The sequence below is a fragment of the Typopeltis vanoorti genome, chromosome 8 (genome assembly GCF_054136105.1).
Source record: "Typopeltis vanoorti isolate ZY-2024b chromosome 8, IOZ_Tvanoo_1.0, whole genome shotgun sequence".
Taxonomy (NCBI): Eukaryota; Metazoa; Arthropoda; class Arachnida; order Uropygi; family Thelyphonidae; genus Typopeltis; species Typopeltis vanoorti.
In genome coordinates, this window is record NC_143556.1 from 26,468,616 (window position 1) to 26,486,343 (window position 17,728).

The window sequence follows — 17,728 nt, forward strand, 5'->3', positions numbered from 1 at the left end:
ATTGTGGTTAATGAAGTGGAGGTGAGTAGTCTATTGCATAACCTCAATTTCAATACATCTGTGGGATTGGATGGTATACCAGCTCGTGTTGTACGAGAAGCAGCTAAAGAATTGTCAGTACCCTTGACCATTTTGTTTAATTTGAGTCTCGGGTCTGGGTTAGTCCCGAGCCGGTGGAAAGAGGGGAAAATAGTTCCACTGCATAAAGGTGGTTCCAAGACTGCTGTTGTAAATTACCGACCGATTAGCATATCAGGAATCATTGTCAAGGTCTTAGAGAAATTAGTCAAGAAAAGAATACAGGATTGGATAGATGAAAATGGGATATTGTATGGGAGACAACATGGTTTTGTGAAGGGTAGATCATGCCTCAGTAACTTGCTCACTGTTTTATAACACAGTGACGGCTGAACTGGATAGGGGTAATGGGTTTACAGTGATACTACTGGACCTTGCCAAGGCCTTTGATAGGATACCACATGGAACCCTAATCAGTAAACTGGAGCAGATGGGTATAGATATAGGGTTGGTGAGATGGATAAGAGGGTGGTTGAAGGAGAGATATCAAGGAGTGGTTTATTCAGGAGTGGAGTCTAAAAGACGTCTTGTGACTAGTGGAGTGCCACAGGGCTTTGTTCTTGGACCACTGCTTTTCAATTTGTTCATCAATGATATTGGAAAGGATCTGAGAGGAAGTGTTCACTTGTTTGCTGATGATGCAAAGTTGGGTAGAGCAATTGTGAGTGCACAAGATGTCAAAATTTTACAGGATGATTTGGATAGTTTGGAGGACTGGGCTAGGAAAAATGGATGTGAATTTAATGTGGCAAAGTGTAAGGTTATGCACTTTGGGGTGAAAAGAATAGCAGCAGTATATCGCATTGGTGGAATCATACTCCAGGAGATTGAGGCCAGGGATTTGGGAGTGTTGGTGGATAGGGAGTTGAAGTTTAGGGGGCACATTGCAAAAGTAACTAAAACAGCTCACCAAATCACTTGGCTTCTGAAAAATACTTTAACATGCAGAGACGAAAAAGTTGTTGTTCCTCTGTATCGAGCCTTGATAAGACCCCATCTGGACTTCTGTGCCCAGCTATGGGCACCAGGGTTTCTTCGTGATGGGGAGGAAGTGGAGAGGGTCCAGAGACGAGTGACCAAGATGATAGCAGGTCTGTGGAATGAACCTTATGAGAATAGGTTGAAGATTTGTGGGTTGCAGAAATTGGACAATAGGCGAAGGAGGGGTGATATGATTGAGACATTCAAATTACTGAAGGGTTTTTATAAGATTGATCCAGAAGATATTTTTGAAAATATGACTGGTGGTGGGAGGACTAGGGGCCATGCATGGAAGCTGGGCAAGAGCGTGGTTGACAAGGGTGTTAGTGCTAGGTTCTTTACTTGGAGAGTGGTAAATGAGTGGAATAAGCTTCCAGAGTCTGTTGCGGGTGCTACAACCGTGAATGAGTTCAAGGCAAGGTATGATAGATACTGTGTGAATGTTGAATAGTTGTTCTTGATGTTAGGGCCTCCCTCGATGAGTCTGTCGACTCCTTGGAGTTTCCCGGAATAATAATAATAATAATAATAATAATAATGAAAGCTATTTGGAAAACCTTTTGCCAGAATGTGCTAATGACTTAGGTAGTTTTCAAAATCCTGTGAAGAATGTGGTTAAAGAAATTGTTGCAACTGGTGAAGACCTTGTTTTGATATATTGATGCAGAAGATGTTAAAGAATTATTGGATTCAAATTCAAAAGATTTCAGTGACAACGATATTCTTGAAATGTCGTAGAATTTATGCTGATAAGAAAAAAAATTAACTGTTCAAATGACTCTTGATAGCAATTTTTTTGATAAAAATTGCTGTAATTGATGTAGCATTTATTAAGCATTTATTTTGCATTAATTTTTTTCTTTCCTAAAGGAGTACCATATAAAACGAATTATTAATACAGTAATCGAACATGGACGATGATTAACACAATTCGTTATACACGATAACATAGAGGGATTAATTAATCACGTTAATCAAGGGATACCTGTATACAATTTCTTGGTATCTTTAATTTACAGTATAACCATGTGGAAAAACTTCCAACAACATTTCTTTTAATTAATGTTAAACACAAAACTGTCTTCAGAATTATACTGAATTTCATTGTAACAAGCAGCATTCTTTATTTTTCCACTTCTGATTTAAGAACTTAATTATATAACGTAAACCATAAATATTATTGCATACACCTCCCTGGAGTTGAGAGGTAACAGTAAGAAGCAATCTAACAGAGGAAATTTGTCAATCCTCATTTAAATCATTCAATGTGTATTCACTTACCACTTCATTTGACAGTATATTCCATTTATCAACTACACTCCATCCAGAAGTCATGCCTCTCTCACTCATGCATTATACTTTTTAGTTTCCAAGAGTAACCTCTTTACTTTATCCCCCCCCCCCTTGAAAATATCTGGGTGAGCTTTTAATATTTTGTTTCAGTTATATATCACCATCACGAACCATGGGCACACTGCCCATTGGTGTCAGATGCTTCCTTCACTATCTTCTTCCCCCTTTCTTTTGTCCAGTTAATAATGTCGCAATTTCTGTAACCCCATTCCACACAGTTCTTTGTCTATCTATTCTCTATATGGTCTACTTCTGTTTTTTACACCATCCATAATATCAAACATAAATGTCTGTCTTCTAATCCTTGCTTATTCTGTAGATATGTCCAAATAATTGCATCTTCCATTGTATAATTTTATGCATTAAATTCTCTTTTGGTTGTATCTTCCAATAGAGCTCTTCATTTGATTTCTGTACTCATCCTATTCTTAGAATTTCCTGTAACAAGTTATTTCAAATGCCAAAATTCTTTTTCTTGATTCTTATTTAATTACCCACATCTCAGATCCATAAAGTACACCGTCAAAGATCCATATTTCTAGTGTTTCATTTTGCAGGCTGATCACTTTACTTCTCTAGATATTATCCATGACCTTCAGATTTCTTCTGCCCTTTACAATCCTGATCTTTATTTAATTTTTATAGTCCAAGTTATGTCATTTTACTTCCCATATATGTGAATTGTTTTAGATTTTTTATATCAGTTTCATCCACTTGTATCTTTTGTTTCATGTTCTTCTCACCAAATACTTTTTTTTTTTTTTTTTTCCCCAAGTTCATAAGTCCAAATCTTTTCCCTTCCTCATTTAACAGTTTCAGTGTTTTTTGTAGTTCTGTTTCATCTTCAATAATAACAGTGTCATCTGCAAATCTCAGATTGTTAATTCTCTCATGTACTGATATTCCTTTTGTATCATTTTGTCTATTGCTCTTCTAAATGTGTGAAATTGCTTGGTGCCCCACTGTCTAGTACCTCTGCTTGTTCTAAACCATTTGCCCAAATCCTCATCTATTCTAACTGCTGCCATTGCTTATAAACATCTTTTGATATGACAATTAGTTTTCTGTTAGTTCAATAGTATTCTAGCATTCCTAATGTCACTTTCTGGTCGATACTGTCAAATGTCTTCTGAAAATCAACAAAGCAAGCGTGTTTTTTGTTTTCTCTCCTAGCTTTCTCTGCTATTAACCCCATTGTCAAAATCTGTTGAATTGTACTTCTATCTTTCCTAAATCCTGCTTGCATTGTTTGAAAGATATGTTTCCAATTGTGTTCTCAATCTTTCTGGCAATATTTTCACCTTATCAAGTTGACTTGTCAAAGCAGTTGTATAATTTTTACATTCTAGCTTATTTCCTTTCTTGTATAATGTCAATAATATCAATTTCACCACTCTGGCATTTTCTTTTCCTTCCATATACCATTTTACATGGTTAGTATTTAGTATTTATACCATTTTACATGGTTAGTATTTATTATATATGCCATATTTATTTCTCCGGTGATCTCATCATTATTGGAGAAATGATTCATATGGTAAGTCATACTGTTAAGTATGACAAGCTTAGGAGATTGCTTGGATCAGTGCCGTGGCATGTGAAACTTCAAGGGCTGGATGTTGATACATAGGAAGTGGTTGAGAGAGAGGTAATGGCTGATTGCATACCTACAGTCAAGAAAGTTAATCAAGTGGGAGTTAAATGGATGAATAACACTATTAAGCTGGAGCTGCAAAAAAAAAAGTTGTGGAGGGAATTTAAGGACGAAGGTGATCTGCAGGCACACAAACAGTACAAGGCATAAGCCAGAAGGGTAATTAATGACTAAAACACATAAGAACCAATAACCACAGTAAAAAGTTTTAATAAGTAAATATTTCATCCTAAGTATCATAGGATGTAGTCAGTACAGTTAATTTAAACAATACTAAGAATAACATACAGTTAGGGTGCATGATTTACATGGAATCCCAGTATGTGTGCAGTAGCATGTTATAGAATTAAATTAAAATATATCTGGAGGGAGGGGAATAGATTACATTAAAATAAGAACATATATCTGGAGGGGGGAAATTTTTTTATATATGTTATCTTATTTTAATGTAATCAATTCCCCCCAGATATATTTTAATTTAATTCTATAACATGCTACTGCACGCATATTGGGATTCCATTGTAATCATGCACCTTAACTGTGTTATTCCTAGTGTTTGAATTAACTGCACTGATGATGTCCTGTGATACTTAGGATGAAATATTTACTTATTAAAACTTGTTACTGTGGTTATTACATGTTTTAGTCATGAATTTTCCACAGGTTTCATCGTACAATAAAGAAGGGTAATTAGTTTAAGAAACATAAGCATATTATGAAAGGAAATTGGCAACGCAGGCTAAAGAGAATCCGAAACAGTTCTTTCAATATGCTGCAAGTAAAAGAAAAAGTATATGGCAGAACGATTTTAAGGAATGCCAATGGTAGGAAGGTAACTGAATCCAGTCGAAATAGTAGAATTACTAAGTAAACACTTTGCAAGATTATATAATCCAGGTGGTGATATTGTAGGAATGAGGGAACTGATGGCTTATACGGGAACTGAGGTGAATAACATATTACAGAACCTAATGCAAATACAATCTGTGGGATTGGATGGTATACCAACTCGAGTGTTACGTAAAGTGGCAAAGAAATTGTCAGTGCCCTTGATCATATTGTTTAATCTAAGTCTCAACTGTGGGTTAGTCTTGAGAAGGTGGAAAGAGGGAACACTAGTTCCATTGCATAAAGGAGGCTCCAAGGCTGCTGTTGCAAATGACCAACGGTCAGCATATCAAGAGTCATTGTCAAAGTATTGGAGAAGTTGGTCGAGCAAAATACAGGAATGAATAGATGGAATGGATACTGTATGGGGGGGGGGGTAGCATGGTTTTGTGAAGGGTAGATCATGCCTCAATAACTTGCTCAGTATTTATAATACAGTGATAGCTGAATTGGATAAGGGTAATGGGTTTACAGTGATACTGCTGGACTTTGCTAAGGCCTTTGACAGAATACCACACAGAATTCTAATCAGTAATCTGCAGCACATTAGGATGGATAGGAGGGTGGTTGATGGAGAGAGATCAGAGTAGTTTATTCAGGAATAGCCCATAGGAAGGCATGTGACTAATGGTGCCATAGGGATCTGTTCTTGGACTGCTACTGTTTAATTTGTTCATTAATGATATAGGAAAGGATCTGAGAAGAACTGTTCAGTTGTTTGCTGATGTTTCAAAGTTGGGTAGAGCAATAGTTAATACAGAGATGGCAAAATTTTGCAGGATGATTTGGATAGATCGGCAGACTAGGAAAAGGAGAATGAATGTCAGTTTAATGTGGCAAAGTGCATGGTTACTCATTTTGGAGTGTAAAGATTACCAGCTGTATACCACATTGGAACTGTACTCCAGGAAATTCTCAAAGCCAAAGACTTGAGTGTTAGTGGATTGTTAAAGTTTAGGAGGAACATTGCAAAAGTGGCTGCAGCAGCTTATCAGATCACTTGGTTATTGAAGAATACTTTGAAAAGAGACGAGCAGTTATTCCTCTTTATCGAGATTTGACGGGAACCCATCTTGACTACTGGGTACCAGGGTTTCTTAGTAATGAGGAGGAAGAGAGAGAGAATCCAGAGGCGAGTGACCAAGATGGTAGCTGGTCTATGGAATGAACATTAAGAGAACAGGCAGAAGATTTGTGGGTTACAGAAACTGGTTGATAGGCAGAAAGGGTGATATGATTGAGACATTCAAATTACTGATTGGTTTTAAAAGATTAATTCAGAGGAAATTTTTCAGAACAGGTATGGTGGTGGAAGAACCAGGGGCCATCCATAGAAACGGTGCAAGAGTGTAGTTATCAGGGGGTTAGAACTAGGCTTTTTATTTGGAGAGTGGCAAATAAGTGGAATAAGCTGCCTGAGTCTGTTGTGGGTGCCATGACTATGAAGTTCAAAGCAAAGTATGATACTGTGTGAATGCTGAATAGTTTTTGACATAATGTTTAGGGCCTCCCCTAAACATTATGTCAAGCGAAAACACAGCAGGAGTCCTGGTAGTTGCCTATAATAATCATTACCAGGACTCTTACTGTGTTTTAGCTGTCCTATTGCTTTTTCCTTCCTCTTCTCTTCAAATGTCTGTCATACTCATTACCTGATGGTGATATCTACTTCAATCTGTTTCCCAACTTCATCTAATTCTAGTTTTTCTTCACATAGCTCACTACAATATCTTGTCTACTGCTGTACAATTTTTATCTTTATTCATCAATACTCTGCCATTTTATCTTTAATTGTGATCTGTTTTGGTTGCTACCTTCTATTAATTGTTCTAATCATTTTGTACACCTCCCTAATTTTTTGCTCTCCATAGTGCTGTTCTATATTATTATTAAAGTCTCCATGGAGTCAAGAGACTCATCATGGGAGGTCCTTCCTAGGAAACAGTATCATACCATTCCTTGAACTCATTGACTATTCTTGCTCTCACCACTCTATCAGGCAATGCATTCCATGGTTCAACCACCCTGCATGCAAAGAAATCACCTCTTGCTCACAGCTTCCTTTCATAACTTCTAGGGATGGCCCCTTGTCATTACTCCTTCCTGCTCTTCCAAGTGAAAGAACTCCCCAGTGTCCACCCCGTAACTGCCTCTCAACAGTTTAAGTCTCGATCATATCACTTCTCCTTCTATTCACCAAACTCTGCAGTCCACATTCCTTAGCCAGTCCTCACATCTAACATTGTACAGTCCTGAAACCATCTTTATCTGCTTCCATAGTTAATTTATCCCTTTCAAATCCTGGGGTTCAAATTTGAGAACAGTTGTCTAAATGTGGTCTGATCAGGATCTTATACAGCAGAATGGTAACTATCTGTGAAGGTCGGCATCTTTCTCAGTATTGCAGCAATCCTCTGGGTTACCTTCATCACCTTTGCAATATGCCCTTAAATTTCAGTTTTCTATCAATCATCACCCCCAGATCTTGTCTCCCCTACTTACTCCAATCTAGTATGCAGCCTCCCACAGATGTATTCCAAACTTCAAGACTTTACATTTTCTGCATTAAACCGACACCCCATTCTGTATAGTTTATTCAAATCCTCTTGCAGGGCTACCACATCTGTACTATTACTAATAACCCTTGCTAGCTTTGCATCACTAGCAAACAACTGAATATCTCTTTGCGTTGTCATTGATATAAAGGTTAAACAATACAGGTTCTAGTACAGAGCCCTGTGGAACCCCACCTGTAACCTTCTGCTTCCTTCATATTGCCCCACCATACACAACTCTGATGCCTATCAGACAGCCAATCCTGAATCCAGTTGACTAACTCAACATCTGAACCCATTTGCAACTTAAATATCAGCTTATTATGTGGCACCCTGTCAAATGCTTTTGCAAAATCCAAAAAAAAAAAAAAAGGCAGTATATGCTTTTACCTCAACTGCTCTTGTCACTTTATTATAAAAGGCAATCGTATTACTAAAGCAAGAGTGCTTTTATCAAATCCATGTTGATTCTCACAGATAACATTACTCTCATCTGCCTAACACTGTATATAGTCCCTTTCTAATTTCTCCAAGAACTTAACTATTGATGGCATACAAACTGGCCTATAATTAGACACATCCAGTTTGCTTATTGCATTGGGCTTCTAATCATTGAAACTTATTCATGCTGACTGTTTTTTGTTTTTTTTTTCACCTCATTACACTTTCTTCTATATTGCTCCTCTATTTGTTCTGATGTACTTCTTATCCTTGGCATTCTATTATCCTGTATTAACTTTAGTGTTTCCTGTCTAATATACTTCTGGTATTGTTTCTTTAACTGCATCTTCTATTGCCTTCATTACTCCTTTCACTCTTAGATTCGAATTTTTTTCTTTTTCCACACTTGTTAGTTTCTCCTCTAACGCTGTTCTATACCTTCTTCCTATTTCTGCTTTACTTATTCTTGCTGTATCTCTTAGTTTCTGACTGGATTTATATTCTTTTTAATTTCAACTTGATGTTTGCAATCACTAAGCTATGATCTGAATCTCTATCTGTTCCTTCAAAAGTTTGACACTACTCTACTGATGTGATCCATCTCTTAATTGTAATCATATCAATCATGTACTTGGTTTTCCCATTTAATTGCTACATACATTTTCTACATTTCTTTTGCTGAAATCTTATGTTATATATCATCTTGTGGTCCACAGCAAATTCTAACAGTTTTTCACCTAGTTTCTTTCTCCAGAACCATCTCACCCCCCGACGCTTTCCCAACCATTTTCTATTCCAGTTTTGGCATTCATCTCCTTCAATGATTAGTATCTTTTTTGGTATTGTTTCTATTGTCTGTCAGATCTGTAAAATCAATCCTCATGTGCACTGTCAGATGTGGGTGCATATATCTGGACATATTGATATGTTAAATGGTTTTGCTTGAAATCTTGCTACCATGATTTGTTCATTGACTGGTTTGTAACCTACCAGTGCCTCTCTAGCTCTTTTGTTAAGAAGGAAGTCTGCTTCATGCTTGGTGTCATGCTCTGATCATGTGATTTTGCATTCATTTATCTCTCCTGATGTCCATTGCATCTCTGCCTGTCCTAGTATGTCACATCTATCTTTTCATTTCCTTGCAAAGTAATTCTAGTTTTTTTCTGATATCCAAAGTGTCTGTATATTTCATGTCCCTGCTGATAATAGTTCTGTCGATTTGTTTCCTTTCAGTATCTCACTTTTTGATCCAATTGTTTGATTGGTATCACAGACCTTGTTCATCCGACCCAGCATGTTTTTAACTGTTGATCGTATAGGCATTGGATAACAAGTGTTTTTTCAGTTATATAGCTCCTCTATAGTTTAGTGATGCCAAGAAATTATATTCTTGGTTTAATCCTTTATCCAAGTGTAAGCAAAACAATGTTTGCATGTGAACTAACTTCATAACTGGGCTACTTGTATATACATGTAATGGACAAAAAAAAGGAAACTGACATACTTTGATTAATGACGTTGGTCCACCATGGGTGTGTAGTTTCTCCCTCAAAGAATACAATTCTTTGAGGGAGAGGCTGTCAGTGCTTGGAATGCAGCAGGAGGAATTTTACACCATTGGTCCAACAAATTAATGGTGGGAAATTTATGGAACATTTTGGAGTGAGCTCTAAAATGCTCTATAGGATTTAAGTCTGGCAATTGTGATGGCCATGGCACAGGACACATCACTGTCATGTTCCACAAACAACTGAGTGACACCACATTTGCTCACTGAATGAATGGGAGCATTATCCTTTGAAATATGGCTGGTTGCATAAGAGAAAAGTGTCAACATGGGATGAAGATGATCACATTGAAAGATAATGTGCAGCACCACTTTCTCTTCCAATACAAGTGAACCCAAACCATGAAATGAGAATGTGTCCTAGACCATTACAGCACTACCAAAACATTTCAGCTGAAAACAAACACACTGGCTGGTAAGCTTCCTTTGGTTGATGCCACACACATGTTCATCACATTTGCAGCAAAAAATGTGAATGTTGTTTCATCAGACCATATCGCACCCCTCCACTGCTTGTGATCTTTGCATCATTGGACATGATGACGTGCATTGACAGGAGCGATCAAAGGCTTGTGTAAGGTAACCTGACCACGATATCCAGCTCTGTAGTTCCTGGCACAGAGTTTTTGTTGAAATTTGGTTTCTTATGACCAATATTAAATTTTTCACAATTGCTCAGCAGTAGCCTGCCTGGCATTCATGGCACAGAGCACTAATGCTTGAATGTCCCTCTCTTGCAGTAAGTGCTTTCATCCAATGTTGCATTTTGCTTATGTTTATCCTGTTGACTGCCATGCTTATATTACCTTAGACTGTTCCTCGACCAACATGTGCAATTATAACTGTTCTGGTCATAGATGCACCTGCCAGCCTGGCTTCAACAGTCATGCCCCTTTCATAGTCAATGAGGTCCTCTCTGAATTCCATTCTAACATGCAATAAATGGCAGCAGACCTGTTTACCTTTTTATACACCCATCCCTTGGAATGTCAGGAGTAAATTTGCATATCAACTGCATCTATGTTTGGTGCATCATAGATGCTACATTGCAACTACTGATAACATGATCCAATAGTTCAGTATGTCCATTACCTGTAAATGCTAATGACTTTGCATCAATTGCCTTTGGTATCCCATAATGCAAGGAAATTAATGTGAAGTCATTAGCTTCTATATAGAAATAGCCCAGTCATAAAGTTACTTCATGTGGAAACATTGTTTGCTTACACTTGGATAAAGGATTAATTTATAGTATAACCAAGTGAAAACTTTCAACATCATTCTTCTTGTTCCTAATTTACCAGACTCAGCAATTGGTATTCCTGCAACCTGTTATCGCAGTCGGTATTCCACAAATCCAGTACTGCTTTTATCTGCCTCCGAACCCTCTTTCAGAGTTTGCTTTCCTCCTAGAACCTTTATAGCTCAGTAGAACAGCCTGGACTTGCAGAGCCTGCCATCAACACTAGACTTCGAGTTCATTAGAACAAGGCTAGAGTCCTTCACAAAAGTCTGTTCCTCATGGAACACCTTTATAAAGAAATGTGTACATTTGCAAACTTTACTTCACTCTCCCAAATTAAGCAGATCCAATGGTCTAAGTCTTCTTCCTTTATGGGAGATAGTACTCTTTAAATCAGCTAATCTCCTAACTTTTTAATTGTTTTTTTTAATAAGTTAGGAAACTTAATGACCTTTTTTAGTTATCTTACATGAGCTACTTAGATGGCACCCTTTGGAATTGTCAGTTATTGTTTAATTAGCCTTTTCACATGTACAGAAGATGCCTGTGATAAACAGGTGAAAATTCTATAATAATATTTTATGTGAGTTTAATTCAGTTTATTATAATTTTAAGTAATATGTCTACTCATGGTATTTCCTTACCGAAACATGAATTTATGGATCATTTTCATGCTGGAATATTGTATTAGTAAGGAATAATCCATTTCCTGATCTTAGCATTATTAACTTGTACTTCTTCAAATTTTTCCAAAATGTTTCATTAATGCTCTGTTTAGATCTCCTAGGAGTTGATTTGTTTTTCAGTTGTTTTTGTTTATCAGTCATCTTCTCTGATTTAATTCCTTCACTTCCTCAGCAGAACTTTCTGTTCACTCATAGACACAAATGTTTCATTGTCATCTCTAGTTTTGATGTTTGACCATCACTGCTTCATATTGCCTGAATAGTGAGTTAGGATAATAAAATTAAGGATCCTTCATTTAACATTAGTTTTATTAAATACTTTATTCATTTTATAAAAATGAATTTTTTTTTTGTCATTTAGGACTGCATCCTAAATCTGCCACTACTTTTGTTCTATGCTCATTTTGTTCTAGTTGGCCACTAGTAGTATAAGCATAGTTTTAAGTTTATTTTTAAGAGTACAAACCAATTTCACAATATGCATGTAGTATATAATTTAAAAATTCATAAACTTCAATTTCAAGTAATATCAGTGGCTGGTAGATATTGCAGTCTCAAATGATTTGTTGCAGAAATCTAAATTTATAAAATTTCTTCAATTTTTACGTTAATTTATTTTATCATTAACTTATTGTGCTTTACTCAGTAACTTTGTAAGATATAAATTCTTTTGCTCCCTGGAAATCAGAATTCCAAATAAGTATTCTTGGTAATAATGGATCTTTTTGCCTATTATTTTGGTGCTAATCAAATGTACAGACAATGTGCTCCTCAGTATTGTTGGTTTTCAAAAATTTCATATTTAATTGATTTTATAGGTAACACACAAAGACCATGGCCTTGACAATGACCAATCCAACTCTGCTGAATAAGCAGACTTTGATGAAATATCTGAGCCTTCCTCAGCCAGAGAACCAAGTTCAGTGCATGTATATCTGGATAGATGGTACTGGTGAAGCAATGAGAGCTAAGACAAGGACAGTTAACTTTCTACCTAAACATGCAGATGGTATGTATGATCTTTTAATTGGCACTATAGGAATAGTAGGAAATGTTCCTGTATATGAGTGAAAATTTGTAACCATCCAAAGCTTTGAGTAATGACCTCAAATTAATGAATTCACTTTTAAAGTTTTGAATTTTCTTAGTCTTAATTACTAAGATTGTACTAATGACTTGGTGTTTTTACAGTAGTATGTTTCAACTAAAACCAAATAGCATTATTGAAAATGCAAGAAACACAACATAGAAACATTTCATTGTTACCATTCAAGGGTTAAATGTTGAAATATAAGGAAAGGCAAGTTGGATAGCTGAGATCTTGAACACCTCCCATAAAGGATGTATTTTGTTTTCTCTCTCTCTCGAACCATTCTGATTGAAAGGTTTTTACTCGTGACAAAATCTTCCATTAAATATAACTGATAGAGGAGCAGTTCTTATATTCTAATCTTAATCTATGCTAATCAATATTTTACAGAGAATAGAGAAACAGGATTGTAGAAGGGATATTTGCCAAAAAATTAAAATCAGGAAGTAGTTACTTTTTTTTTTTTTTTGAAAAGAGCTCTTAAAAGATGTTTTTAAAGGACAAAATGGGTTGAAAATCAAGATGTCCTTAGATATATACACACACGGATAAAGAAATTAGTGCACCTGGAAGGAAACATGGTACAATGGCGAAACTAAGCAAATAGCTAGAGTGCAGGGTGGTATGCAAATGATCCAAGTTTGGTGCAATTGCACATGCCCACACACCCTGCAGTGGTGCTGCAAGCACGAACTGGCAACCTTATAAAGCCGGCATGTAGTCGATAGCCGATTAAAGCGAAAAGCACCGGCCGACACAAGTTAGAGTACAAAGTGACAATGCCGGGTAGACGCCAAAGACGTCGATTTAAGCGACTTACGGACTTTGACAGAGGCATGATCATCGGCCTGAAAGCCGGTGGGTGGTCAGCATGCCGTATAGGCATGCACATGAACTGTTCTGACCATACTGTCCGACAATGTTGGAGCTGTGGACACGTTCCAGCACTGCCACATGGCAGAGCGGCACCAGTCAGATCAGGAGAACCAATGCTAGAGATGATCAACAGATTGTATGGCAAGCACGGGGGGATCCCATGGTGACCCGGTATAGTGTACCGGGTCACCGTGGGATCCGGGTTCACAGGCAGATGTAGGGACTCCTGTGTGCCCACAAACCATTTCCTGACATCTCACGGAGGCGAATCTATGATCCCAGCGCCCCTTATGTGTGCCCCCACTGACACCACAACATCGCCGACTTCGTTTACAGTGGTGCCAGGTGAGAGCGATGTGGAATGCCAGACTGGTGACATGTGGTCTTCAGCGATGAGTGCCGCTTTGTCTTGGGGACAGATGATCGGCGGGTGTATAGGACCCCTGGTCAAGGACACAATCCTGACCTTGCTATCGAGCGCCACACCTCCTGCTCAGCAGGCATTATGGTCTGGGGGAGCCATAGCCTATGATAGCCAATCGTCCCTCGTAGTGGTATGTGGTGCATTAACAGGGCAGTGGTATATGGACGACATCCTACGGCCTCCATGTTCTCCCATTCATGGCCAGGATACCAGGAGCGTTATACCAGCAGGATAATGTCAGTCTGCACACAGCTCGGGTTGCCCAGGCCTGCCTACATAGTGTACAGACACTTCTGTGGCCTGCCTGCTCCCTGGACTTCTGCCCTATCGAGCATGTTTGGAAGCAGCTGAAACGGCTGCTCCCACCTTGCCGCAATATCCAGGATTTGGAGCACAGCATCCAACACGTGTGCACCAGTCTGCTGCAGGACAATATCAGGCGTCTGTTCGCCACCATGCCGGACCGTATTGCAGCATGTGAAGCCGCACAAAGCGGTGCAATGCACTATTGATGATGACCGGATCGTGTACCACAGATCCCTTTTGTAATTGTCCTTTAGCTCTGTTTTTGCCATCACGTGCATCACTCACCTGTATCATTATACCAATAAAATTTCAGTTAAATCCTATGCTTCCTTCTTGGTGCACTAATTTCTTTGTCCGTGTGTGTATTATTACCTAAGACCCCATTGAGTAACTCGCCTAGGAGGATCTTTGGACATGCACACAGCTCTTCACACTACCATCCCTTAAACACACTCAAATTCTCTGTAGACACCACACTCTTAGGCAAGGCGTTCCAAATATTCACAACTCTGCATGCAAAAAACTTGCTTCTCACATCCTCCTTTTACAGCTTCTAGGGATGACCGCTTGTTTTCCACTTCCACTGTTTTCTGTAAAACCTCTTCAACATTAATCCTATAACAACCTTTTACTAACTTGTAGGTCTCTATCACATCACCTCTTATCTACTAGACTCTGTAGATTGCATCTTCTCAACCTTTCCTCATATTTGACATTCCAGAAATCAAACTGACTTAGTCGGTCACCTCTGGACCCTTTCCAACATCTCTTCATCCTTTTGAAAAATCAAGTGACCAAATCTATGCACATTAGTCCATGTGCTACCTAATCAGCCTTGTACAATGGAACAAGAATCTCCTTACTAACAAAATTTTCTCCACTTCCAATAATATATCCCCACCAAGCATAAATTCCACATCCTATCTTTTGTTTCCCAGAATTTAAAATCCTACATTTTGCAACATTGAACTGGCGTGCCCATTCACTCAATCTATTCAAGTTTTCTTAGAATGCCACAACATCTTATCTACTCTTCATAGGTTGTCCCAACTTTGCATCATCTGCAAAACAACTGAATATCCCTATCCAAATCCTCGTCAATATCATTGAAATACAGATTAATCAGCAATTGCCCTAAAACAGATCCCCGAATATATAAAAACATTGCAAAATATTTACTTGCCTCACTATGTACTGAGGTCTATCAATTTTTTTGTAATATATCTTATGTATTGTCACAGTGCCACATGTACATCCAAGTAAAATGAATATAAGATACAGCATGACTTTGCAGCTTTTACTATTTTAAATTATAATTTTTAAATTATATTTTAAAATATTTTTTATTCCTTATCCAAGTAAGAACATAAAGTAACTCCATGATAAGCTATTTGTATGTGAAGGTGTGAGACTTCATGGCAAATTGTCTTATCTCTACATCTCAAAATACATAGCATGCTTCTTTTGGATGTTTATATCGCCATGAATTAGTGAAAGAATCACTACTCAGACTAGTTTTTGTACCTTATCAAGTTGTCTCATCAGTGCAAGCCAGTCCAGTGGCAACTTCTATTAATTTTCTTTAGATATCCTACATGCATAGATCTAGCTCCCACTTCGACCTCAGAGGTTGAAATCATATTGCCGTATGTTGCAATTTTCCTGTCAAATAAAACAAGTGCTATATATAAGGATACCTAAGGAAATTTGAAGTTATTGCACATGCTTGCACTTGGGTAAAGGATCAGACAATATAATTTAATTTGCAACCAGGTAATTTTCTACACTTGATCATTAATTTGAAGCAACCCTCTCTAGAGGTACTACATAGGTAAGGTGGAAGTTTATCCTACAGTATTTACTGATGGATGATTTTCAAGCATCCTGCACTGTTAAAGGGCATAAAAATGACTAATGTCCATATTGTTTTTTTTTATATGGTGTGTGTGTGTATATATATATACACACACACACACACTATGGGGCTCTGCCCCAAAACCTACCCCCCCCCCTCAAGTTCTGGACTGGTAGGCTGGTTTTCCTTGAATTCTGATGACTCAAATTTTGAAGACTCAACACTCAGGGTAGCCCTGAGTTTCAAATAACTTAATAAAAAGTTACAAAAAAAATTATCAATTTATATTATAGAGTAGATATATAAATAAAATAATAATTACTCTATGCGTACTATATGAAGTCTTCTGGAGTTCATATTTACAACTAAACTCCTATTATATAAACTGGTAATTATAACCAAACACAAGTTATTTTGACTTGAAGTGATAAGAAGACATGCTAATGCCAAAAATTCTGTTGGTATGTACCATCTAATATCATCAATTCCCTGTAATATAGCAAACTCATAAGGACAAAAGAATAGCTTATGCTGAATTCCTTTGCATTGCTGATGCTACCAGATTTTGCTTGAGACTTTCAATAAGTTGTTATAGTGAGCAAAATTCACTCTGTCTTCTAGTGACTTTACTATATCAATAAAGCTGAAAAGCAAACATTCAAAGTTAGTGTGCATTTGAGATTTAATTGTTTCATAAGTTATCTATATGTTTATGAATAGTTATGCATTCAGAACTGCATGGAAAAGAAATTGAGTTTTAAGGAATGCATTTGCATTCTACAATTGCAAACTGTTTTTTGAAGTGTTTATTGTATGTAGAAGACTACATGCTTGTTTTTGCAATCGCAGAGCATACTATTTTCCCCCTCCATCTTAAACTCTTTCCTTTGATAATCAAAGTGGAATATTTTGTTAGCAAAAGTAAACTGGAAAAATATTGCTTGCAACATAACAATACATTCTCGGCATTTTTAAAATCAAAATAAATTCTGAAGTATCTTTTAGAAACTAAAAGACGAAACTAATAATTTCACTTCAGATTTTAAGTGAAATTACTAACAAAACTGACATTGCTTGGTTATCAGCATGGATTCTTGCATATAATGCAATATGAAAACTAATCCTTGTCTCAGATCCCTTAAGCGAAGAATAAAAATATTTCTTGCAAATATTCAGTTCTTAACATATTCATGCTGGGCAAGAGATGAATTTCTTGGAGTGGGACAAAGATTTTATACTTCCTGTTTGCATATTAGGGTGGGCACACTACAAATTATGCAATGTGCTTCTATTGAAACCAAAACTGTGGTGGTGGTGGGGGGGGTTCAGGATATGTTAGAAACTGGTAATTAAGGGGAATCCTGTATTTAGTTGGTATGGTTATCTAACTTCCATAGAATTAAGATGCCTACTGACTCCATGGTTTGAAATCTTCATATCTACATAAGCTAGAGCATAAAAACTTCATTTGGCCAACTAAAACCATTTAAGATAAGAATATTAAATATGCATCTTTTTTAGCTAAATTTGAAAATCAACTTTTGAAAGTAGGTTGTCAGATTTTAAACCTTTTAGCATAGGGTTTTCTTACATATTGCACTAAAGATGAGCTTTGCCCAAAAGCCCATATGTTTTGACTAAGATTTTGCTGACCTGATAGCTGTTTTGAACTTAGTCCTCCTAAATTATAGATATATAGGCTTTTGTTGGGATAGAAAGAAAATAGATAAT

The 17,728-nt window shown here is 37.1% G+C and overlaps 1 protein-coding gene across 1 annotated transcript in view; it reads left to right on the top strand.

Annotated features, from left to right (window-relative positions):
* Nucleotides 1–17,728, top strand: part of LOC150103867 (glutamine synthetase-like) — a 61,313-nt gene that overhangs the window by 20,309 nt on the left and 23,276 nt on the right. Inside the window, exon 2 of the mRNA XM_090397160.1 lies at nucleotides 12,265–12,455. Within this exon, the coding sequence (XP_090253286.1) occupies nucleotides 12,281–12,455 (175 nt within the window). The 5' untranslated portion in view covers nucleotides 12,265–12,280. The remainder of the gene's footprint in view (nucleotides 1–12,264; nucleotides 12,456–17,728) is intronic.